This window comes from Natator depressus, chromosome 6 (genome assembly GCF_965152275.1).
Source record: "Natator depressus isolate rNatDep1 chromosome 6, rNatDep2.hap1, whole genome shotgun sequence".
Classification (NCBI taxonomy): domain Eukaryota; kingdom Metazoa; phylum Chordata; order Testudines; family Cheloniidae; genus Natator; species Natator depressus.
Genome location: NC_134239.1, coordinates 68282414 through 68304162, shown reverse-complemented (window position 1 = coordinate 68304162; position 21749 = coordinate 68282414). Strand labels below are relative to the sequence as shown.

Here is a 21749-nt window from a genome sequence, read left to right as displayed (position 1 = left end):
CCATAACCTCTGACTTAGTTACTGATATCCTCAAGTAATCATTTAAAGACTTCAAGTTACACAGAATCCACCATTTACTCTAGTTCAAACCAGCAAGTGACCTGTGCCTCATGCTGCAGAAGAAGGCAAAAGCCCAACAGGGTCTCTGTCAATCTGAGCAAGGGGAAAATTCCTTCCCAAATCCAAATATGGCAATCAGTTGAACCATGAGCATATCAGCAAGACACCTGGGAAAGAATTCTCTGTAGCAACTGTGAGTCCTCCCCATCTAGTTAGTCCCATCTCTGGACAATGGGGATATTTGTTACTAGCAGTCACAGATGGGCCATGAGCCATTGTAAGCAGTCTCATACCATCCCCTCCACCATAAACTTACGCTCAGCCTTGAAACCAGTTAGGTTTACTACCCTCTCCACCGGAAACCTGCTTCAAAAAACTTCAGTCCTCCTTCACTTCATCTCATAGGTGCCAGCTCTGGGGCTGGAGCATCCACCAAAAAAAAAAAAAAGTGGGTGCTCAGTGGGATCTGGGGCAGAGCAGGGAGGTCGAGCTCTCCCCCGGGAAATCACAAAGTCCATGCCTGTACTTCATCTAATTTCAAGCCTAAACTTGTTGATGACCAATTTATACTCATTTGTTCTTGGGTCAACACTGGCACTTAACTCCTCACCCTCCCTGGTATTTATCCCTGATGTATGTATAGAGAGCAATCATATCTCCTCTCAGCCTTCATTTGGTTAGGCTAAACAAGCCAAGCTCCTCAAGTCTCTTCTCATAAGGTAGGTTTTCCCTTCCTCTGATCATCCTAGTAGCCCTTCTCTGCACCTGTTCTAGTTTGAATTCATCTTTCTTAAAACATGGGAGACTAGAACTGCACACAGTATTCCAGATGAGGTGTCACCAGTGCCTTATATAAGGATATTAACACTTCCCTCTCTCTACTGGAAATACCACACCTGATGTATTCTAGGACTTCACATTTCACCAAGACAGTTACCCTGTCAAACAATCAGGTTTCCCACCTATAAAATGAACTCACAATGCAAGAGTAACTGGGTGAAATTCTAAGGTCTGTGTTATATACAGGAGGTCAGACGAAATGATTGAATCCTCTCTTCTGGCCTTAAAAATGTATGAAAATGCGAATATTACTTGTCTACCTCAAAGGGGTAGTGTCCTAATGAGTGAGACAGCTGTGAGGGTTAGTTAATATTTGTAAAGCACACTGAAGTCCTTAAGCAGAAAATGCTATAACGTGCAAAGCCTGTTCTCAAATACAATCCCAAAAACACAATCGCTCACAACCAACGTTTATTTATTATTTGTATTCCAACAGAACCAAGAGGCCCCAACCAAGACTCACTACTAGGCCCTCTACACGTACAAGACGACATTCCTGCCCCAAATAGACAAGTACGAGGAAAAAGACAAGAGATTAAATGATTTGCCCAAGATCACACAGCAAGGCAGTGGGAGAGCCAGGGATAGAATCCAGGTCTCCTGATTCCCAGTTCAGTGCATCTAGACCTCAAATCTCCCTTTTAAGCAATATTCTTCTAGCTGGCAAAGCTGCACCGACAATGACTTCACAGTATCTCTCAATTTTATCTCTTTCCCTTTGCTTTTTTTTTTTTTCTCTTCTTCTCTTCAAAACTGCAGTGAGTGTCTTTTGATTTGACCTCTTTTCCACAGGATATAGATTATTCTCCCATAGTGTCTCCTTTTATTTACAATCACATAATTAAACTACATTTATACCAGGGTGGATAAAAATCAATGATTTTTTTTTTAAATCAAAAACATCAGATTTAAATTGGATTTTTTTGATACAAAGGTTTTTTCCTCAAAAAGCAATCTAAATATAGTTTTAATTAAGATACATTATAGTTCAAAGATATATCACGGAATAGGGATTATAAATTCATGTAATGTTTAGAAAAAGTTTTGTAAATGAGTTCCAATAGTTCATGGATTAGGGACCCAATTTTATGGGGTGTCAGGGACTTCTGTATAGATTATTTAGGTTAATCTTTCTATCTACCCAATGGGACTCAGTGCTCAGTCTAGAAGATAAACATCAGATATACTTAGTTCTGCAGTTCTCAAACTGTGGATGTGTGTCTCCAGAGAGAACATGCTTGTTAACAGCAAAAATGTTTTTAAATAATGGCAGCAGGCCGTAAAAGAGACCCAGTTTGGGAATTAGAACCATTCAAGAAATATATATTTGCTGATGTTTTAAAGAAAGTCACACCAGTGAACTGGTAGAGGTCACTTAAGCACTTTGAATCAGAGACTGTTGAAGCGATAATCTCACTTTCTACACCAGCAGAAGCAGCTACTGCTGTTAAAAGAATATTTTCTTCCTTTGGACTAATTCATTACAAATTGAGAAATCATTTGGGACCTGAAAAAGCAAGAAAGCTTGTTTTTCTTTTCCAGATTATCAATAAACAGGAAAATGAAGATGACTGAGTTAGCTGCAGAAGCCAATATTTTAAGTTTCTCATGTTGACCTGGCTGACATAGTCTATTGAATTTTTGTTTTTTAAATTTAATTTAACTATTTTAGTTAAAAACAATTTTAACAAAACAAACCTGATTTTAAAAAACTTTAATGTTTAACTAAATTCAAAAATTCAAATGCTTGTTTTGTTAAAATATTATGTTTGCTGTTGAAGAAAAAAATCCAGAATACATAATGTGATGTTTTAGTTAAATAAAACAATTTAAATGTCTGTTTGGTGATGTTCTCCTCTTAATACAGCATGGCAGGAAAATCCTCCAAATATTAATGATTAACCTGTTGAATTGGAGATAGTTCACCTCCCAAGGACTTCATAAATATCAGCTTCAATTATCTTTGATAAATGAAATAACCAAACAATCATTCATTTTATGATATAGCTGTAAAACTAATCTGGAAAGTTTTCAAAATAAATCACTTTAAAAATGTATAGTGTGTACCTTCTAAAAATGAAACCTACATCTATCTCTGAGTTGTGAAGAATATGTATTAAGGTTTTAACAACCAAGAATGCACTTTTATGTAGAAATCCATGATTAAATAGTGTCTTCCTGACTAGTGATTTAAATCAAATCCACCCTGATTTATACAGCACTTTTCTTCCCAAAAAGACTCCAAACACATCACAAACGTAAATTCAGCTACTCCTTGATTCACAGTAACTGATGCATTAGAAAGTGACACCTGCTCAGCAGCAATGCTATACAACTAAATGCTATACAGTTTTAGACAGGAAGCTAAGAGAAATAGTGTAATTACCTGAGGTGGCCTTTGGTAAAAACAGTGTTTACCACCTCTAACTTATGAAAAATGCCAAGAGATTTTAATGAAGCATTTTAAATCTCATGCATGAGACAGCACTGACAGCAGCACAGTACCCACAAGTACTCCACTGGAGCAATTACTCAGGACTAACCCAGAGGGATCAGTGCTATGAAACTGCCACTCTCTTCCTGCAGCATCCTGGATTTCGTTGGAAGTCTCCTATTCAAGTAATAATTAAGCTAGACCTCACTTAACTTATCAGGTTGATGAGAGGGTGTTAATAAACTGTGTCTTTAAAATAGCGTTTGATAACAGCTTGCTGCAAAACCAGTAGATGGAGCTCGCAAACTACAGCGATAGCCACATTTCAGAACTACAAGAGAATTCGGCGAGTGTTCTGTAAATACACTTGGATATGTAGCTCAGGCTGAGTTTATCTGGACACCCTGCTCAGCTTTCACCCGGCCAAGCCTTCCTCAGCGGCTACAGACCAAAACCACCACCAAGCACTGTTGTGGGTCACACCAAGGGCTTGTAAACTGCCAGAAAAAAAAAAAAAGCTGTACCTAATTAACGTAAACCGTAACTTTAGCTACTCTTCTCTTAACACAGGAGCACGGCTCATGGAAACTACGGGCAGGGCTAAAAGCGGGGGGGATGGGGAGGCCGCAAAGGATCACACACACCTGGCACTTTATTTATGTCGGCATTCGTGGGGCTGGGCCGCTGAGGAGGGACACGCCCCAAGCACTTCTTTACCAGCGCCGCTGCTGCTCCTCCCCCATTGTTTTCCTCCAGCTCGCTGTAAGCACTGACCACCTCCAGGGCCCAGCACCAGCGCGCCAACTTCGTGGGCTGCCCTGCGCCGCGGAGAGCCTCGGCCGTGGCCCGCCGGCGGCCCAGGCTCCCCTCAGATCCGTGCCGAGCACGACACGAGGTTTCCTGCCCTCCAGCGACGCCGCGCCCGGGGCTCAGGGCGCAGGCCGGGGCTCAGGGCGGCGCGCTCGGGCCCGCGTGCGGAGGGAGGGAGCCCTGCAGCCCCCGGGAGCAGCCCTCCGTGCCCAGGCGAGCGGCGCCCCGGCGGGCTGGGCGTGTGGCCCAGAGGCCGCCGCGGGGCAGCCCGGCTGAAGCCCAAGACGCTGGCCCGCCCGGGGCGGGGAGTCCGGGCTGCAGCAGGCCCCGGCGCCTCGCTGCCGGGCTGAGGGCGGAGCAGCGCCACACAACGCTGCTAGGCTGCGCGTTACCTCGGCTGGGCGGTGGCGGGGGCCGTGGTCGAGCCACCGCACCACGGCGCCGGGCGCCACCTCCTCCCGCAGCAGCAGCTCCAAAACAGCCGCCATCCCCGGCCGCCCGCCGAGCAGGCGCACAACGCACGTCGCGGCGCGCGGACAAGAGCGGCTGCGGCAGGGGGCGGAGGCAGACCCCGCCTGTCCCCCAAGCGCGGGGCACACCAGCTGTGGGCGGGGCTAGAATGCTGTACCACGTGGGTGAGGACAGCGCCACTACTCGCCTACCGAGCCTCGGCTAGGGGAGGACTGGGATCAGATTTGCGCCGTGGGGTGTGGTTGTGACGGCGGAAAGGGGCGGGGCTAGAACGCTCAGTGCCCGTGGTGGGCGGGAGCAGGTCGGGCGGACGCGAGTCTCAGCGGGGATTCCCATTGGGGAGCGGCGCGCGCCGGCTCCCCTGCGCGGGGCGGGGCCGCCCGGACACCGGCTCCCGCCCTCTCCCCATGTCAACAAGCGGGGCGCGGGGCGCCTGCGCCGGGGGCTTGCGCGTCCCTCGCTTTCGTGCGCGGCGTTGGTCTGCCGAGCAGGGCCCGGGCTGTGGCCTAGCGGCGGCCGCGCGGCGATCGGGGCGGCCCGCGGGCCCCGCCCGCCGGGGAGGATGATGGCCGAGGACTCGCCCAAGCGGCGCAAAGCCAATTTCAACGAGGCGGAGACCGAGGTGCTGATCGAGCAGGTGCTGAAGCACGAGCAGATGCTGTTCGCAGCGGGGCCGGGCCGCGCCTCCCCGGGCCAGAAGCGGCGGGTCTGGGAGCTGATCCGGCACAAGGTGAACCCGGTGGCCGCCTGCCCCCGCGACGTGGAGGATCTCAAGAAGCGCTGGAGGGATCTGAAGCGGCGCGACCGCAGCAAGCTCTGCCGCCTCTCGCAGGGCTGCGGCCCCGCCGGCCACTCCGGCGGGCTCGGCCTGCTGCTGTGCACGGAGGAGATGCCCCAGCCCGCCCCGCAGCCCGACCACCAGCGCGCCTACGGCTCCGCGCTCGGCCCCGCCGAGGCCGTGCCCATCGTGGGCGGAATCGACACGCTGGATCTGCCCGGAGCCTCCGTGGTGGACCTCGGTGAGCTCCGGGGCTGGTGCGGGGGGAGCGGGCCCCTATGCGCCCCGCGCCTGGTCTCGGCTTCTGCTTCCCCTCCCCGCTGGTCTGGGCCTCCGGCGCGGCGGGAGCCGGCGTTGCCATGGAGCCGGGGAATTAGCCCCGCCAGGTAACTGGAGCAGAAGAGCGGGTCATCCCTCCCGCAGAGGGGCCAGCTCAGCCTCTGAGCAGCGCCCGGAGGGCTCCGTACCGGCAGGCGGGGGCGGCCTTGTGCTTCTTTCCCCCCGTTCGGCGCTGAAAGGGGGCTCCTCTCTTCAGCGGGGAGCAGCAGTTTTGGTAAAATGCAGCTTCCTTCCAGGCCCCGCCGCAGTGACCCGGTTCATTCTTGATGGTGATTTTTTTGCCCTGTCGGTGACCCCGTGTGACTCCTTCCCCCGCTTTAAGCACTGGTAGATGTTGCTTTGCAGCCTGTCCTTGAGGTGCATTCTGAGAGACAGATTCAGAGCAGCACTGAGCACCCCCCCCCCCAAACACACACAACTTCTGTTTACTCACATGAGACAGTAGTGTAATGTACAAATGACATAGATGTAAGAGGGACTTACCCCAGGCAGCCTTGGGCTTGAAGCTTCTTGTGCTTGCTTATGCTAGTCTCTGTGCCAGTGAGGCCCTCCTCTTCCAGTGTTTTATGGGCCATGAAGTATATCTTGTTTATGTGAAAAATTAATTTACATTATGGGGGATTTTTATTCGTGTTAAATCTGTGTCTCTCATGTTCATCATATCTAGCTGCAAAGTGCATTGTTAATCTCTGATGTTGCATATACTTATTTACCTGCTTAACTTTATTCCTGTGAGGTGTCCCACTGATTTCAGTGGGAGTACTCTTAATAGTCAAGGTAAGCAATGTAAGGATCAGGGTTTTAAGCAGTATCCGTTCACCTTCTCATTCTGTGCTTCAAAGAGTAAAGAAACCCTCATAGAACACTATGTGGCCTTATGGGTAGACTGTATAAAGTATCAAGTCACAAGTAATTATAGTTGAGAAGAAAAGAACACAGCATGATTTGAGAAGCAGATCCTTGTCTTCAACAATAAAAGTCTTCACTTACTTGCTGATTCACCAGAGGTCCCAGTTGTGTGCAAGTTAGGGATGCTCTACTGTACAACAAACCCATTTTTCCAAATTAATTTCTGCTTATGGTGGTTTCCTCCTCACCTAAATCACATAGATGCTCAACTGTTGGCAGGTTTTGCATGATAGGTCGTGAAAAGTGAACAGACATATCGTGGATGTGGGGCATTAGACCCACCTGCACATGTGCAAATTTGGATCATTCCTTCCACTCACAAGAAAGCATTCCACCATGCAAATTCCAGCCTTTGTAAACTGCAGCCAATGGGTAAATTACACCCTGTTGTGCATGGGTCTGCAAGGTATGAGCTTTAGTGCAATGAATCTTACTTCAGGCAAGGAGGAGCAATTCAGATAGGATGTCACTTATTTCTGCCTTGCAGATACTGGGTTTCTTGTGCTGAGCTGGGAGAAAGGAAAATAAGAGCTTGGAATGAACTTAATCTCTTCTGTAGCAAATGCTTTTGGCTGGTCTATTGGGGAGTGAGTGATTTTAATCTGAGATTTGCATCGCTCAGAGTTATGTCATTTATAGTGAGCATGTTTCAATTTTTTTCCCTACTAAAGGAGATACCTATGCTATAAGTGTAGGGGATAATACAGTACAAGTCATCATTATAGGGTCTTGACAGCAGAAATATTAACTACCACGTAAATGCCAATTGTGCTCACTGGGCAGGCAGAGGTTTGATTGACCACAGAGATAATGAAGTCTGTTGACTCCTGTTTCTGTTTTTTTTTTTTTTTTTTTTTCTCCTCCTCCCTGCCCTTTTAGGGTTTACAGATGATCCTGGTCCATCCCACCAACCCTGTCTTGAGAAGATGAACTTAAAAGAGGAAATAGTAGTGAAGGTAGTGGAGCCAGAAGAAAGTTCTGAGGACATGGCTGTGGTTCCACCTAGCCAGGAGCAACTGCCCTTTCTGGGAACAGCTGGGAGTGGTTTGTCTGGGAAAGTAAAAGCCAAAACAAAAGGCCGGTCTCAGACAGACCAAAATGAAATTACAGAAGAGGACCTAATGCAGATCCAGCAGAACCAGATGCAGGTGATCCAGTCTGGCTTTGACAGTGTCAACCACAACCTTCGACTGCTGCAGCAAGGCATGCAAGATCTCAGCAACAGCCTCAGTATTATGGCACACACATTGGTGGCTATCAAAAATGTTTATGTGAAAAACAACACTGGCCCAACCACCTATGCCACCACCTCTACTCAGACCACAGCAGGGTACCTGAGTCCTGGGTCTCCCCAGATCTCCCCAGCTGAGGACAGAGGCAGAGCACAGGTGGCTGGAAGTAGCAGCAGAAGCAGTAGCTGCAGTTCCAGCTCTATGTCTCAAGAACCAGGCCCTTCGGAATTTCCTAGACCACCCCTGAGAACCATTAAGAAAGAACATCCAAATGGCTGCTACTATTTCTGTTTTGCAGATGTGTAAAACTTGAATATATGTAAAGTGACTGATGTTAGCGGTACTGTTGTATGCTCTGCTCCAGCCTGTGACTATAATGGAGCAAATTGGACTTGCCTCCTGCTTTTTTTTCCCCAGTGGGGAAAGTTTCACATTAGGTGGCATTTGACACTAACTACCAATCTCCAATTTGTTAACACTAACTGTTGCAGTTGGTTAATGTCTCTCTTCTGTTTTCTTCACCGTCTTCTTTCAAAAAAAAAATCAAATTTATTTTGACTAAGACTCTTGTCTGTATCCTCTTTGGGTTAATGTGACTTTTTGAACATAAAAGGTATGATGGAGTAGGGTAATGTTACAGTTAGTGAATAACAGAAGCAGAATCTGTTAGTTACACAAGTTGTGTATTTTTTTTAAAACCAAACTGTAAAAATAGCTTACTTTAAATTTAGTATCTGCTATTTTTATTGTATTTTAAAAAAGACTTTTAAAAAAAAAAATCTGGTCTGTGCAAGGTATCCCAAGAGTTTGGCAACTTTACCTCCTCAGGGGATGGGATAGAACTAGGCCACAGAGCCACTGATCCATGAATGTGCTGCTCAGATTTCATCCAGCATTGATCCATCTGGTCACTGTTCATTTCCAGCTCTTCAGATGCACATTCCCTGCAGAAGCATTTTGCTTAACTGCAATGAAAGTGGAGGGTGTTATTTGTCACATAATTTTTTAAAAAGAGAAATATAGCAAAAAAATTCATTTCTGGTGAATGATGCCAGCTCTCAATATGGAACAATCTTTGCTGGTATAGCTTAGCACCAGGTTCTGTCTTCAACAGAGCCAGCATGCTTTCTGGGGACAAATGTCACACCATTTGAAAGAGGTAGAAGAGAAACCCATGTCCTATATTGTCCAGAACTGACAGACTTGCTACTAAGTATACTAGTTAGGGTTTGGCTTAGCCTGGGGCAGAGCAAGTTCTCTCTCCTGGCTCTTGAAAGAGTTCATGTGTTGGGCCTCTGTTTGGGTGGAAGTGTTAGAAGATCTTCCATTCCTTATCGTTATTTATATCATAGCACTTAGGAACCCCAGTCATAGATCAGGACCACATTGTGCTAGGAACTTTACAAACATGGAAGAAAAAGATAGTTCCATACTACATCCTGAAGGAAGAGAGGATGGGAGCAAGGAGAGTCTGAGGAGAAAACAATTCCTAAATGCCAGCCCAGGAGAAAATAAGAGCCAAGGAGAACCATTACTTCTCCTGATAGAAAGAACAAAAGTCTGATTTTTGCATTAATTTCTACATATGACAATGCATTTAGTTTGAGTATCAAAATAGGGAAAATTATTGCTATTTAACAGCTCTTCTTAAATTGTGACTTGTATGTATACCTGCTCTGTACAGATACCCACAGAGTCCAGCTCCCCCTCTCCTAGCTGAGAAACCATGTGGCTTTGTTAAGACAGACATCATTTTTACAATCAGTTGTGACAGCAGTACTGCACTTTAAGGAGATACCTTTTTGTTAATCCTGAGGAAATGATGAAGCCCTTTGCTTCAAACTGTGATAAAGCTGAGGGGATATCAACAGCTTTCAGCAGTGGGGAGTGGTGCAAGGATTTTTTTCTCAGGGCCCCAAAATAGCATCCCCTTATTACAGCCTGTGAAACTGCTGCCTCAAGGTGAGCAAGTTGAGCAAATCTCAGTCACATAGCCTGTACAGAGTCTCCACAACCAGCATTTGGGACTGGCTGTGTAGAAAAGGGCCTGACTATGTTGAGAGCTCTGTGATTCTAGCCGGCAGCTCCTCAGGTATTGCTGAAGAACGAATCTCAAACAAATTATCCAGACGACTGAAAGAAAATATCTGAAAAATTAAAAATTGGCAAGAGCATACAGTGTCAAATTTAAAAACTCCCAGAGACGTTTTTTTCCAGCTAGTATTATACACAATGGGGGGGAACTTAGCTAACCCTCTATCCCCCACAATAGTTACTGTTGGCAGTTACATCACTTCCTACAGCAGAAAGAAAGAAACCAAAGGTTGAGACAAGGATGGACTGTTACCTTGCACCAGCACAAACACATATCCTATCTGCTGGTGCCATGGTTGAAGTAGTTTAGACTTTGGAGCTTAGGTGTGTTCTATCAGTGTTACATGCAAGGATCACAAATGCAAAAGTAGGGTTCTTTTGTCATCACCTTTGGAAACTATTGCATAACTTTCTCCAGCTCATTAGTTTCCCTTTACTTCTGATGAAGAGATTCCCTTTTATTCTCCTTTATATTAACTTCAGTGCCTGTATACATTTTTTTTAATCTGGCAGCTGCTGCCTAATTAAAAGCAAACCTGCAGTAGTAATATTGCTGGTGTGTGTTCTTCCTCACTGCCCTAGTCCGTGTACCGTATGCAAGATTATACTGTAACACAAGCATACAGTACATCTACAGTGCGGGTTAATACAGGCTAGGTGCCTTCTTCGAAGTGATAGTCTGGCTTCTGAGAAGTTTTACTTCACAAAAGCAGTTGCTGCAGGTGATAGGTACAACTATTTTACTAATCATTTACCAGGTTTTCTTAAACTGACCCAGTCCAAAACTAGTTTCTGAGTCCTGTGATATTAAAAGCTTCCTAATGTTTGGGAATAGCATAGGATTCCTGTTTGCCTGATGTGCACATATTAACATGCTGGGAGTTCGTATATTCAGATTCCACTCATTGAGATGTGGGCTTCATCTAGTTGCATTTCCTTTAACTGAAAAGCAGCCTTCGCCTCTGTTCTGTTCTTTTAGGACAAGTAGTGATTAATGCTTCTGTAACATTCCAGTTAGCTTAGTGAAATGTTGTGCTCTAATGCTCACCTAATCATTCTGGGCAGTGACTGCCAACTTGTCCAGACTACAGCAGCCACTTCTTTCAAGGCCATTTCTCCAATTGTTGAATTGCTGCATTTGCTCTGTGGCAACATTGCTTGGTAGGGCCTAGCTTGAGCCTCTATCATACTGAAGTTTAAGTCCCTGCTAAGAGCAATTGGATTTTTCAATTCAGAAGCAGTTAATGTTTGTAGGTCAAGTGCTGTGGAACTCCTGAGACTCTAAGAACAGTAGGTGGACAAGTACCTCCAGTGTGATCGTGAACAAGGCATACTGAGAGACACTATAGTAGTTGTGTCATTTACTTACATTAATCAGGAGTCAGATTAAGACAAAACTCCTTCACTTGTGATATGATCCACTTTTAAACCAAGTTTAGAGCAGTGAAAGATCTATACATTGGCTCCAGTACAGAGTGTATAGAATAGCTATTTTGACCCCCACCATCATATATCTAAGCAGTCATTCCTTTATGTGCTCAACTGATCTACTGATACAGAACATCCAAGATGAAAGCTCTCCTTCCTGAAGCACGCCACTAAATTCCTTCCTGCTTTTAAACCAAGACATCATCATTTTCTGGGATTATTACTGTGTAAATGAATTCTGGATTTATGCTTCCTATTGTGTGAAGTGACTTGAAATTATTTACATAAAAGAAAATAGGTGAGGGCCTGGTTCCAGCTACTGTGGAAGCCAGTGGAATATTGCTATTGACTTTAATGGGGTCAGGACTGGGCCCTTAACTTGTGTTACCATTACCTAGCATGGCACTTGCATCGCACACGTAGGTGGTGCTATAGCTGTAATAGCGTTGATGGAATTTTTCCCTGCTGCTGTGGACTTCACCAAAAATATTCCATTTTGCCATGTAACAGACCAGACAATATTTTCGACAGCATATAGGGAATGAGAAATGCATGTATGTTCCTGGCAAATACAACCTCTGATGGGGATTAAGCCTATCTATACCTGTTGTTTTACCAGAGAGAGATGAAAGGGGGAAAATCTTCTCTGAACAACAGAAGTAACATTGATCAGACCAACCAGTGACTTAGTGACACTGTTACTGAAAATTGTCTGGTTTCTACAACAGCCTTACTTCTTACACTTCCCTAATTGTTGCAGCTCAGATATATTGTTCACAAATGAGGCTGGTCTCCTGATGGGGCTGCAAGGCCAGTAAACAGCCAGGACCATCTTACGGAGAATAATCGCCATCACTCTATGAAGACACTGACCACAGACACCTTTCTGACTGGAGGGAAGGTACCCAAGGGGACTGTTGGTTTCTCAGGGTATGTCTACACATAAACTACTGCAGCTACTCCACTGTAGTGCTTCAATGAAGACACTACCTACGGTGATGGGAGGAGTTCTGGTGACATAGGTAATCCATTTCCCTGAGAGGCAGTAGCTAGATCAATGGAAGAATTCTCCTATCAGCCTAGCACCGTCTACACTGGGGGTTAGGTCGGTTTAACTGTGTCGCCCATGGGTGTGGATTTTTCACACCTCTGAATGACGTAGTTATACTGACCTAACTTCCTAGTGTAGACCAAGCCGCAGAATGACAAGATTTGGAATCTGCCAGATTTTTACTACACTGAACTTGAACTGTAGCAGAATCATTGCTTGGTTGGATGGGAGGGAGTGGGGCAAGAAATAGAGCAAAGCTAAAGTGTCTACCCTTTCTACTGTAATACAGAGTATGAGGCTGCTGAATCAGTAGGAGCTCTTTGGTTCAACCACTCCAGTATGCAACATGAACATCTCACTGTTGCTTGCTCTAGTACCAACACAATTCCACGGTGTACTTTCTATGTAACAAAAAAGTAGAGTATGTCATAACACAATTGGTGCTGCTTCTCTCCATTTATAAGTTCAGAATTACAACAGTCAAGAAATAGGCTATAAAAATAATTGGTTAGGAGCTTTATAAACAGTAAACTCATCATTCATAGGCAGTCAAGGATTGCAGTTTTGCATGCTGAATGAATATTTTATTTAGAACCAGTTTATAAAAATAAAATACAAAATAATTTGAAAACAGAACATAAAACATTGTACAAAGCCTTGATATGGTACAAATGGGAAAAAAATAAATAATTACACCTTTATATACAAATGACCATTACAAGGGCATTAGTTCTTCTGCAAAAGCTTATGTTCTTGGATGCCTGAGCAAAAAGAAAAAAATGGCTTACAAGATTTCATTGTGTGGGGGGAGGGAAACAAGTACAGGGCAAGAGAGTCTGGAGGACTCACAATGGTAATTAATAAGCTCTGGGAAAAATGTAAATGAATTATACCATAGATTTTAATCTTGAGTTGTTAAATGTCTTCTTATTGGATTCACTGAACATTCTATCTTTAGTTGATTTACAGATTTTCATTTCTTTGTGGTATTGCCCCAAGATTTTAGGTTAGCAGCCAACTGTTCACAGATTGAGAAGTTTACTACTTGTCTCTAAGAATTGCTGGTGATTTCCTTAATTTATTGGACTGGATACTTGTAGGAAAGCAGTTGAAAATCAGTCGCTGCCAGCGCCAGCATAACAGCTTGTGTATGGGCTAATTCAAGGTGAAAATCAGAAGTCAGAGGAAGACTTGGAACCTTGCTCTCTGGCCAGGGAAGGTAGTATGAATACAGGGAAGAGTTTCCAAGCAACCTACTTCTGGGATTCTGTCAGGCAGGTGTGAAATAGCTTTTTTTAAAAAGGCCGACTTCCCCAGTGTCAAATTATCATGACCTTGCTCTGCTGTGGAGTAGATAGGAGTTTATAAGGACTCCCATTCTCCATACAGGGGAAGACAAGACCCATCAACATTGTATCTTTGGGGGAAGATACAAACTGTCCTGCTGTTAGAGCACCCTATACACTGGCCAGTTCACAGATGAACTGATCCTGAAAGGAGGCTAACACCTGCAATTTCCACTGGAGGTAGTTAAATTCCTTTTGAGAATTGTGGGTGGTCAACACCTCTTATGGGCAGCCTGTTTATGATATTTCTTTAGAGACCATGGGCTCTGCACCCCTGGTCACAGCAGTTGCTATAATAAATGAGGATGGGGCATAGGTCTGCACGGTGGCCACAACACATTCATTTTCCAAATAAAATAACCAGCAATTGTAAATATCCTCACAGTGGGCCCATTCCTTCAGTCCATACACAGGCAAAACCTCCACTGACTTCAATGAGAGAGTTTCACTTGTATGCAAATGGCTGGACCAGCCCAAGATCTAAGTTACCCATATGCAGGAGGAATGGAAGTAGTAGACAGTAAAACTTATAGATCATATAAGCCAACATTTGCACTGGATAAGCATATTGCTGAAGGCCTAACAAGCAAACATCTGAATCAATATGTACTCATTTGAAGATAAGCAGGGTTTCTTTATTTCAGCATTTCAGTTAAAGCCTTTGTTATATTCAAGCTCAAGTTTTGCACTGCACAGTCTCTAGCACTAATGAGAGATGGACCCTGAACCAAAACAGAGGCTCCAGATATCATGCATCTTTGAGAACATTCAGTTCAATATCTGAGCCTTGCAGTTCAGAACAATCTCTTGTGCTAGCTTTATGCATCAGCCACATATTAATTTCTGAATATAATTTTCCCCTCAATGAACAACTTTTGCAAAGGGAGAAAGTCATTCCCATGATTATCTGGCATGCGTGCTGAGCATCTTGGAAAGTGACTAGCTAACAAAAACAGCATATACTATACAGGAAAGATTGCAAGTACTAGAGGTTTGTCATTTGTTACTCTGAAGAGACACTATTAGTGACAATGGATGGAATGAAAGTCAAAATATAAATTAAAACTTGAATGAAGTAGCCACTAAGTTAACATACAGTACCTAGAGATAATAAACTTTTACATATTTTTGTCTTAAAGGGAGATCTGACTCAATATTAAAATAAAGACAGATGATTTAAAGCCTGCTGTGACTGTGATTATACAGATTCCTCTGGTTTAGACAGCATGCTACAGTAAACCCAGGTAGTACGAGTCATTACACAATCCAATCTCCCCCTTATTTCATTTATTTTTCCCAAAGAGATTTGTGTGTTTGTGTTTCAGGGGAAGGGGAGTTCAGGTGGGAGGCCAGAAAAGTACAGATTGGGTGTTTATGTATATTGTGGTAACTTAGGTATACCTTAAGATTCATTTGTTCACTGTCTAGTTTCCTTGCATTTGCACCAAAGAGATACACGAAAGGATTAGGCATTATACTAAAAGTTACAGTAACAGTAAGGGCCATCCATAGCTTTTAACAGTTAAACACAGGGGACATGGTTAAGTACTAACGCTCTTATCAATATAGTAACCAGGTCCTCTGACTGTGTAACAGTGGAAGCATAGTTGAACCAAAAGACATCTGAAATGATAGTGTGTACTTATGAGCCTAATCCTGCAAGTTGCTGAGCACCCTCAACTCTAACAGAAGTCAACAGGAGTTGAGGGCATTCAGCACTTCACAGGATCAGGCCCATAAGAAAGCAAATTGTTATTTTATACCCGAGTGACTAGAAATCAATTGGACTGTGATTGCTACTCATTCCTCCCATTCATTTTTGGAAGGTTCATTTTGTCACCAAAATGAAATGTGCAAAAATATTTTAGGTGAAACAAAAAGAATAAAATACACATCAAACAGTATTGGGAGGCATGCACCAGTTCTTTGCCACTAACTCACTTTTAAGAAATTGAAATAATTACCCTCTGGCAGCTCTTCATTCTCATGTTGATGTTGCTACAAGAATTCATATCCTTTAGCGTCCTGGGGAAAAGGTCGCTTGCTGACAGACAGGGAGACTGTAGTGTAAGTCAGACATTGCCTAAGTTCTACTTTAGGGAGGGAGAGAAGAACGTGGTTTATAGTACATTACAGTTCAGTCACTGCCACAAATGCTACTGCACTTATAGGGAGCATGGGCATTTTGCCCAAATTAGGACTGTAGGATTATGCCCATGATTTGGAAGGGGGCCGGTGCGGCAATTAGCCAGGGATAAGTACGGGTAGTTCAAGGAGGAGGTCAAACTAAATGAAAGTACAGTAGGCCTCAGCTAGTTCTTGCAGCTGAATTCTAACCAAGAGGAGGCAATAGCTAAGGTAGTTCCCACACACCTTTATCCAAAAAAATGGAAGGTGAATGGAACTACTTTTAAAGACCAACTTCAGTGTTTCCCTTGCTATAATTAATGATCACAAATGCCCCAGCAATGCATGGAATGGAGCTCTCAGAACTTAGGCCTTAAAAGATGAAAAATCCGTCAGCCCACTTTTAAACATATAAGACAAGATATAGCCCTGTGCTTCATGAGTATTCTGTGAGATGAGGGCGTAGGAAGCTTGTTTCTCACCCATGCAAACATCAAGACAGGATTTTGCCTTGTAGTTCCCAGAGAGGATATGGTTGCTGGCTACAGGGAATGCCCCACCCCACCACCCTCACCCAGCCAGCTAATATATATACAGGTAGCTGGGGCTAAGTATGGCTCCTTTTTTAGGGCAGTAGCACAGTGCACCTAGCAGCATATTACCTATGCCCACCCTGAGCCACCCTGCCCTGCTCTAGTGGCAGATGTATGCTTAGCATCCTTCTCTCTGCCAGCTCCTGCGTGTCGCATAACTCATTAAGTCTGGGGCAGGATTTTGCCTACAGTTAATCAAACAAGCTGTCAGTGCACCATGAAAAGGTTTTGCCGATATTAAGATACATTTTTAAAAACTACAAACTAAGCACACTGTACCTTGCAAAATAGCACCACAAAAATCTGTTATTTAGAAGTAAAATATCAAATGCTGGATTTTATTTCATTTAATACATTTAGGGATCCGTACTGACAGCTGTGCAAAAATGCTCTGGAGGGCTTGGCAGTCATAAAGGCAGGGGGAAATTCTGCCCCTTCCCCAACTTCTCCAACCTGGCCACAAAAGACCCCTGAAAGCAGTGGAACTGCCACAGTTTCAGAATACATGGAGGATACTGAAGAGGAACTGTGCAGGAGGAATCTGAAAGCCCTGTATGGTCTTAGCTGCATGGCAGTTCTCTCCACAGAAATGGAGATTGGGTTTGAAGGAGGGTATAGCCAGTGGGTCCATGAACTAACCTTCGTGTTAAGGGGACGCTACTGCAAACTGTGCAGAATGGCTGCAGCTGCTCTGGGGAAGATTCTCCCTGTTCTAAGCACGGCAGAGGTTCCCTGCACAAAGTCATTTACTTAGACTTTACACAGGCCATTGTCCTTTAGTGTTTTAAATAACTGGAATTAAATGTATAATTATTTATATATTTACATTGTTGGGATTTATTCTTTATAGGGTCACTGATGATGATAGAGGCCCTTCTAGAAATATTACAAGGATGACAATTACACAGGACTTGATTACCATATAGTTACATTTGCTGATAGTTTAGTTCATAATACTCAATTTTGTTACCTTCACGGGGAAGGAATTATATAACCAACAAAGTAAAGTGGGAAGAAGAGTACAAGAGAGGCTATAATCTTGACCAATCCATAAATGTAAAGTTGCTTCTATCAGTAACTCAGTAGTTTTCTAACCAGATACAAAATCTGTTTGTGTCACCGAAATCCACAGCCACCACCAGGGACATAAAGTTATTTTACCCTGCATTGCACTGAAAATGCCAAAAGCACCATCCTCTGCTTTGAGCTTTCCCCCATTCTGATGTAGTTCCTCTCTTTATATTGGCAAGAAGTGCAAATAGTAATGTATTTCTACAAGATCAATGTTCTCAGTTTTATTCACCATTACGTAATATTGCACAATATGGATATATTTTAGTCTCTGGCAGAGAGAAGGAAAATATCTTGAGTTTTATGTCTCCCCTCACCTGTAAAACAAACTATTCTTACAATAACAGTGATTACCTGTTTCTGGATCCTGCTATATCAGGGAGAAAATGTAAATACCTTATTTTCAATATTTCAGGGGAAGGGCACACAGCCCAAACCTGCCCCCAATAAAGTTAATGCCAAAACTCCCATAGACCTCACTGATATAGGACTTAACTCAAAGACCAAAGAGAATGCTCCTCAGAAAATTGAGAATGAAAAATTATCATAAGCTGCCACACTGCCTTAAGAGACAGTATCAGCAGAGCCTTGAGGAGAGATGTCTACAATGGGATCCAACTCTCGATAGTGTATACTGCAAGGTGACAGGTAAGGAAATCGAAAAGGAAAAGATGGGGTTTTATTTTTTTTTTGTCATAGTCATCTATTAGGTATTCATTAACTGTGACTGCTCCTGTATCATGAGCAATGTTGCAGCTTAAAAACGCACACTGTGAAATGAAAAAACAGTTATTAAAAATCCTATCTTATAATCAAAGATACAGTACTTCTGAGTCTGTGCTCCTGTTTCACACGCAAACAGACACACACACACACACAAAACTATAAATAAAAGGAAAAGGCTGAGACACAAAACACTGGCTTGCTGACAAATCACCAACCCTTCAGCCCTGTACTGAGGCATGAAGGCTATTTGACTTTGTGGATGCCAGGAAACTATTTTCAGGAAATGAGAGATGCAACGCCAAGAGCATTCAGATACGCAACAGAAAAAGAACTGCATCGTCTGTGGTCCATAAATTACAAATGGAGAATGAGAAAGAGTAAGTGAATTTATATAAGCATATGTATATATATATATATATATATTTATAAATATTTATATTATATAATTTACCATGAGGACATGCAATCATTAGTATAGTACCTATTATACAATATAATACAAAGAAATAAGCCTTTCCAATAATATAGTTTCTTCAAAAACAGCAGGTATGCCCTACCTATTGCATTCCACTGCAGTGCTTGAAACCTGAATGAAACTAAGGTTCCACACTGTGCTACATTACTTATGGAAAACAGTATACACAGGAGGAAAAACAAAATCCCAACACACTCTGACAGCACAAGTGAAATTCAGTGCAGCTCCAGGGCAGCTGTGATGCAGCATTAGAAATGTGTTAGCTCAGAGAGAAAATATTTCCTTTTCAATCCAAAGGTACTAGTTTGGCAGCAAACAGAGGTTAAATAAAAAGCACAGATGCTGGCTAGAAAGGCATATGACTACAGCAAGCAGATCAGTAACTGACAGTGCTTCCACACATCCAGCTCCGCTAGGACAGGTAGCATTAGGGATGCTAGTGTATCCCTTTCAGACTTGTACTCCTGTGTTTTAAACTATTCTGATCCACTCTCCATTTATGAACATAGTAAAGGCTGCCATACCCCTAAAGTGTCCTACAATGATCCTCTACAGCATATTAAGTGAGTACTAAAGGAAACTGTTTGGGGAAAATAGGCACCATGGACTTTATTCACAGAGAAGGGGTCTGGCTTCCCTAAGAGACATTTGGGCAAAAGGGAAGACAAAAATCCAAACAGGGAAGTTGTCTGAGATTTGTTTTCCTTCTGGTTATATTGCCAAATATTCTCATTCAGATTCTGTAGGAAATGGAAGTGAAGGCCTTTATTCCTCTTGTCTATAACCTAGCAAGTGTACAGGCTCTGCACTCACCTTTCAGCACTGAGAATACACATACAGTTCATCTTCTAGACTTAAGCTAAATTCCAAGGTAAAAAATGAATCTGAGTTTGTAGTTCTCTCTACTCCTTCTCAGCATTGCCACCTTGGGTTTAATGTCAAGACAGCAACATTGTGAATAAGGTCAACAAGGATTTAAGTGGTCCATAACCAATGGGAAAATGATAGTTGTAACAAAGGCTCTCTTTTGCACTCAGACAGACTTTCAGACAAACAGTTTACATACTTCTGACCAAATACACACAGCAGTATATGGTAAGTCTGCAACAACCCTCCGCCTGAAGACTCTTCCTTCTTTCTCCCACAACTCAGATTGGAATGACTGTCTCCAGAATATACATAATACAGGCCTGGAGAGGAGAACCATGGATCCAGAAGGAAAAAAGCAACATGACTGATGTTTAAAGGTTCTTGGATACTAACAAGACAAATGCCCTGCAAAATATCACTATAAAAACTCAGAAAATGTTAAAACTTATTTTTAAAATGTCATCAGTATATAGAACAGGTAAAGTGAGTAATTTTTTTTTAAGTAGGGGAATCTGTACCATTGGAGCGGGGGCGGGGGGGAGAGATGGATACCGAATGACTCGGAAAGAGATGTGCACAGCCTGACACTGAAAAGACTCACAAATTAAAAATATTATCTTCCAAATAATGTGCTTATTTAAAATTCTACAAATAAATGCCTAAGCAGTACCTATTTCAGAGGTGGTGGTGTCATTGTGGAAATAAAAACAGATGTTTCAGGTTCTATTACATTTCTTTGAGAAAGGCCTTAAATAATTAGGCCAAATCTCCTAAGTATACAACATAAAAACAATAAATAAATAAAAAACCCTATTAGAATACTCACTTCAGAGATAATTTTAACTTCAAATGTTCCACACACCTTTGACTGTCCTTCTCTGACCTCTACCACCCTCCCTGATCTGCTTGCTGCCTGTCATTAGGCAATGCCTGGCCACTCATTTACACACTATGAATTGTCAAATAATTTATCATATGTTTACTTTCTTTTGAAAGCAAGGACTCAACACTGATTTTTTTGTTTTTTTGTTTGTTTGGTTTTTGTTTAAATAGACAATACACAGACACAACATGCATCAAATTACGAGAAGGCTTTTACACCTGTCAAGGCTCAGTTCCTATCTGCTAAGTTTACTAGCCGATTTGCTCTTTCCTGTGGGGGTTTTAGTGTTTGGGGAGTGGTGGCAGGAGCTGTTGGATCCTTTCAGACCGTTCTTGCTTGGTTTGCTGCAGAAGTGCTCTTGTTGGCAGGACCTCCTAGAGGATGAGGAGCCTGAATGGCTAGGAGGTGATTTACTCCTCCCAAGGTGTGGGGATGAACTCTTCTGGTCATGGTGGGGCCGTCCAGCCCGGGATGGTGAAGAACTGGCTGTACGGGGTAAGGAAGAGCTCCTAGGGGAGGCACTGGGGCTGCGTCGAGGGATGACAGGGCTTTTGGGTGGCGTTTTTGGGCTATGTGGTGATCCTGGACTCTTACACTGGGTGGAGCTCCTTGGTTTTTGAGATCCATTCTGAAGGATTTGAGCCAGACGAGAGATAAGGTCTGAGTCTGAGTTGCTGCTCCCTAGAACTCTGTACCTGCGTAATCTTAAAAAGAAATGAAGAGAGATTATTTCCACCATTTTATTGTGCTTTATCCATTACAATGAATATACACAAACATAATGTAAGTGGAAACTAGAGATGGGCCTTAGCTGCAGAGTTCACATCTGGATCTGAACTTACCTAAAGTTCAGCGGTATCTGGATCTAGGGTTTTGGTTTGTGTCCAGTTCAAATGGATACAGTATCCCATGTTTGTGTAACCCCCAACACATAACAAAAATGTCTTTATAAGTACTAGACAGAGGTGTCAAAGTGCATACAGGCATACTTATTTTTCTAATAATACGGGAAGGAGCATACTGAAGGGCGGTGCTTATTAGCTCCTTTTTTGGAGGGGTAGAATACACTCCGTCAACCCACTGTGACTGCAGTCTGTCAGTGTGGAAGAGGGCAAAGCCATCCCCCTACAACTTCCTTCAGAGAATATTGAATCACTGTTGACACCTACACTCCCCTTATACTTGTAGTCTACTTATACACAGAACAGGATT

General features: G+C 43.4%; 3 protein-coding genes across 7 annotated transcripts in view; 1 reads left to right on the top strand and 2 right to left on the bottom strand.

Annotated features, from left to right (window-relative positions):
* The window catches only part of CDAN1 (codanin 1), a 43540-nt gene extending 38908 nt beyond the window's left edge, over window positions 1–4632 (bottom strand). For both annotated transcript variants that reach the window (XM_074955637.1, XM_074955638.1), the window contains exon 1: window positions 4537–4632. In XM_074955637.1, the coding sequence (XP_074811738.1) occupies window positions 4537–4632 (96 nt within the window). The remainder of the gene's footprint in view (window positions 1–4536) is intronic.
* A 548-nt stretch (window positions 4633–5180) lies between these two features.
* Window positions 5181–8502, top strand: LOC141989759 (uncharacterized). Its single transcript, XM_074956681.1, has 2 exons — window positions 5181–5634; window positions 7521–8502. The coding sequence occupies exons 1-2, from the start codon at window positions 5181–5183 to the stop codon at window positions 8177–8179; spliced, it is 1113 nt and encodes a 370-aa protein (XP_074812782.1). The 3' UTR covers window positions 8180–8502.
* A 10299-nt stretch (window positions 8503–18801) lies between these two features.
* TTBK2 (tau tubulin kinase 2) overlaps window positions 18802–21749 on the bottom strand; it is a 212710-nt gene continuing 209762 nt past the window's right edge. For 3 of the 4 annotated variants that reach the window (XM_074955633.1, XM_074955634.1, XM_074955635.1), the window contains one exon: window positions 18802–21241. In XM_074955633.1, the coding sequence (XP_074811734.1) occupies window positions 20773–21241 (469 nt within the window). In that variant the 3' untranslated portion in view covers window positions 18802–20772. The remainder of the gene's footprint in view (window positions 21242–21749) is intronic. The other variant, XM_074955636.1, reaches the window with a different exon arrangement.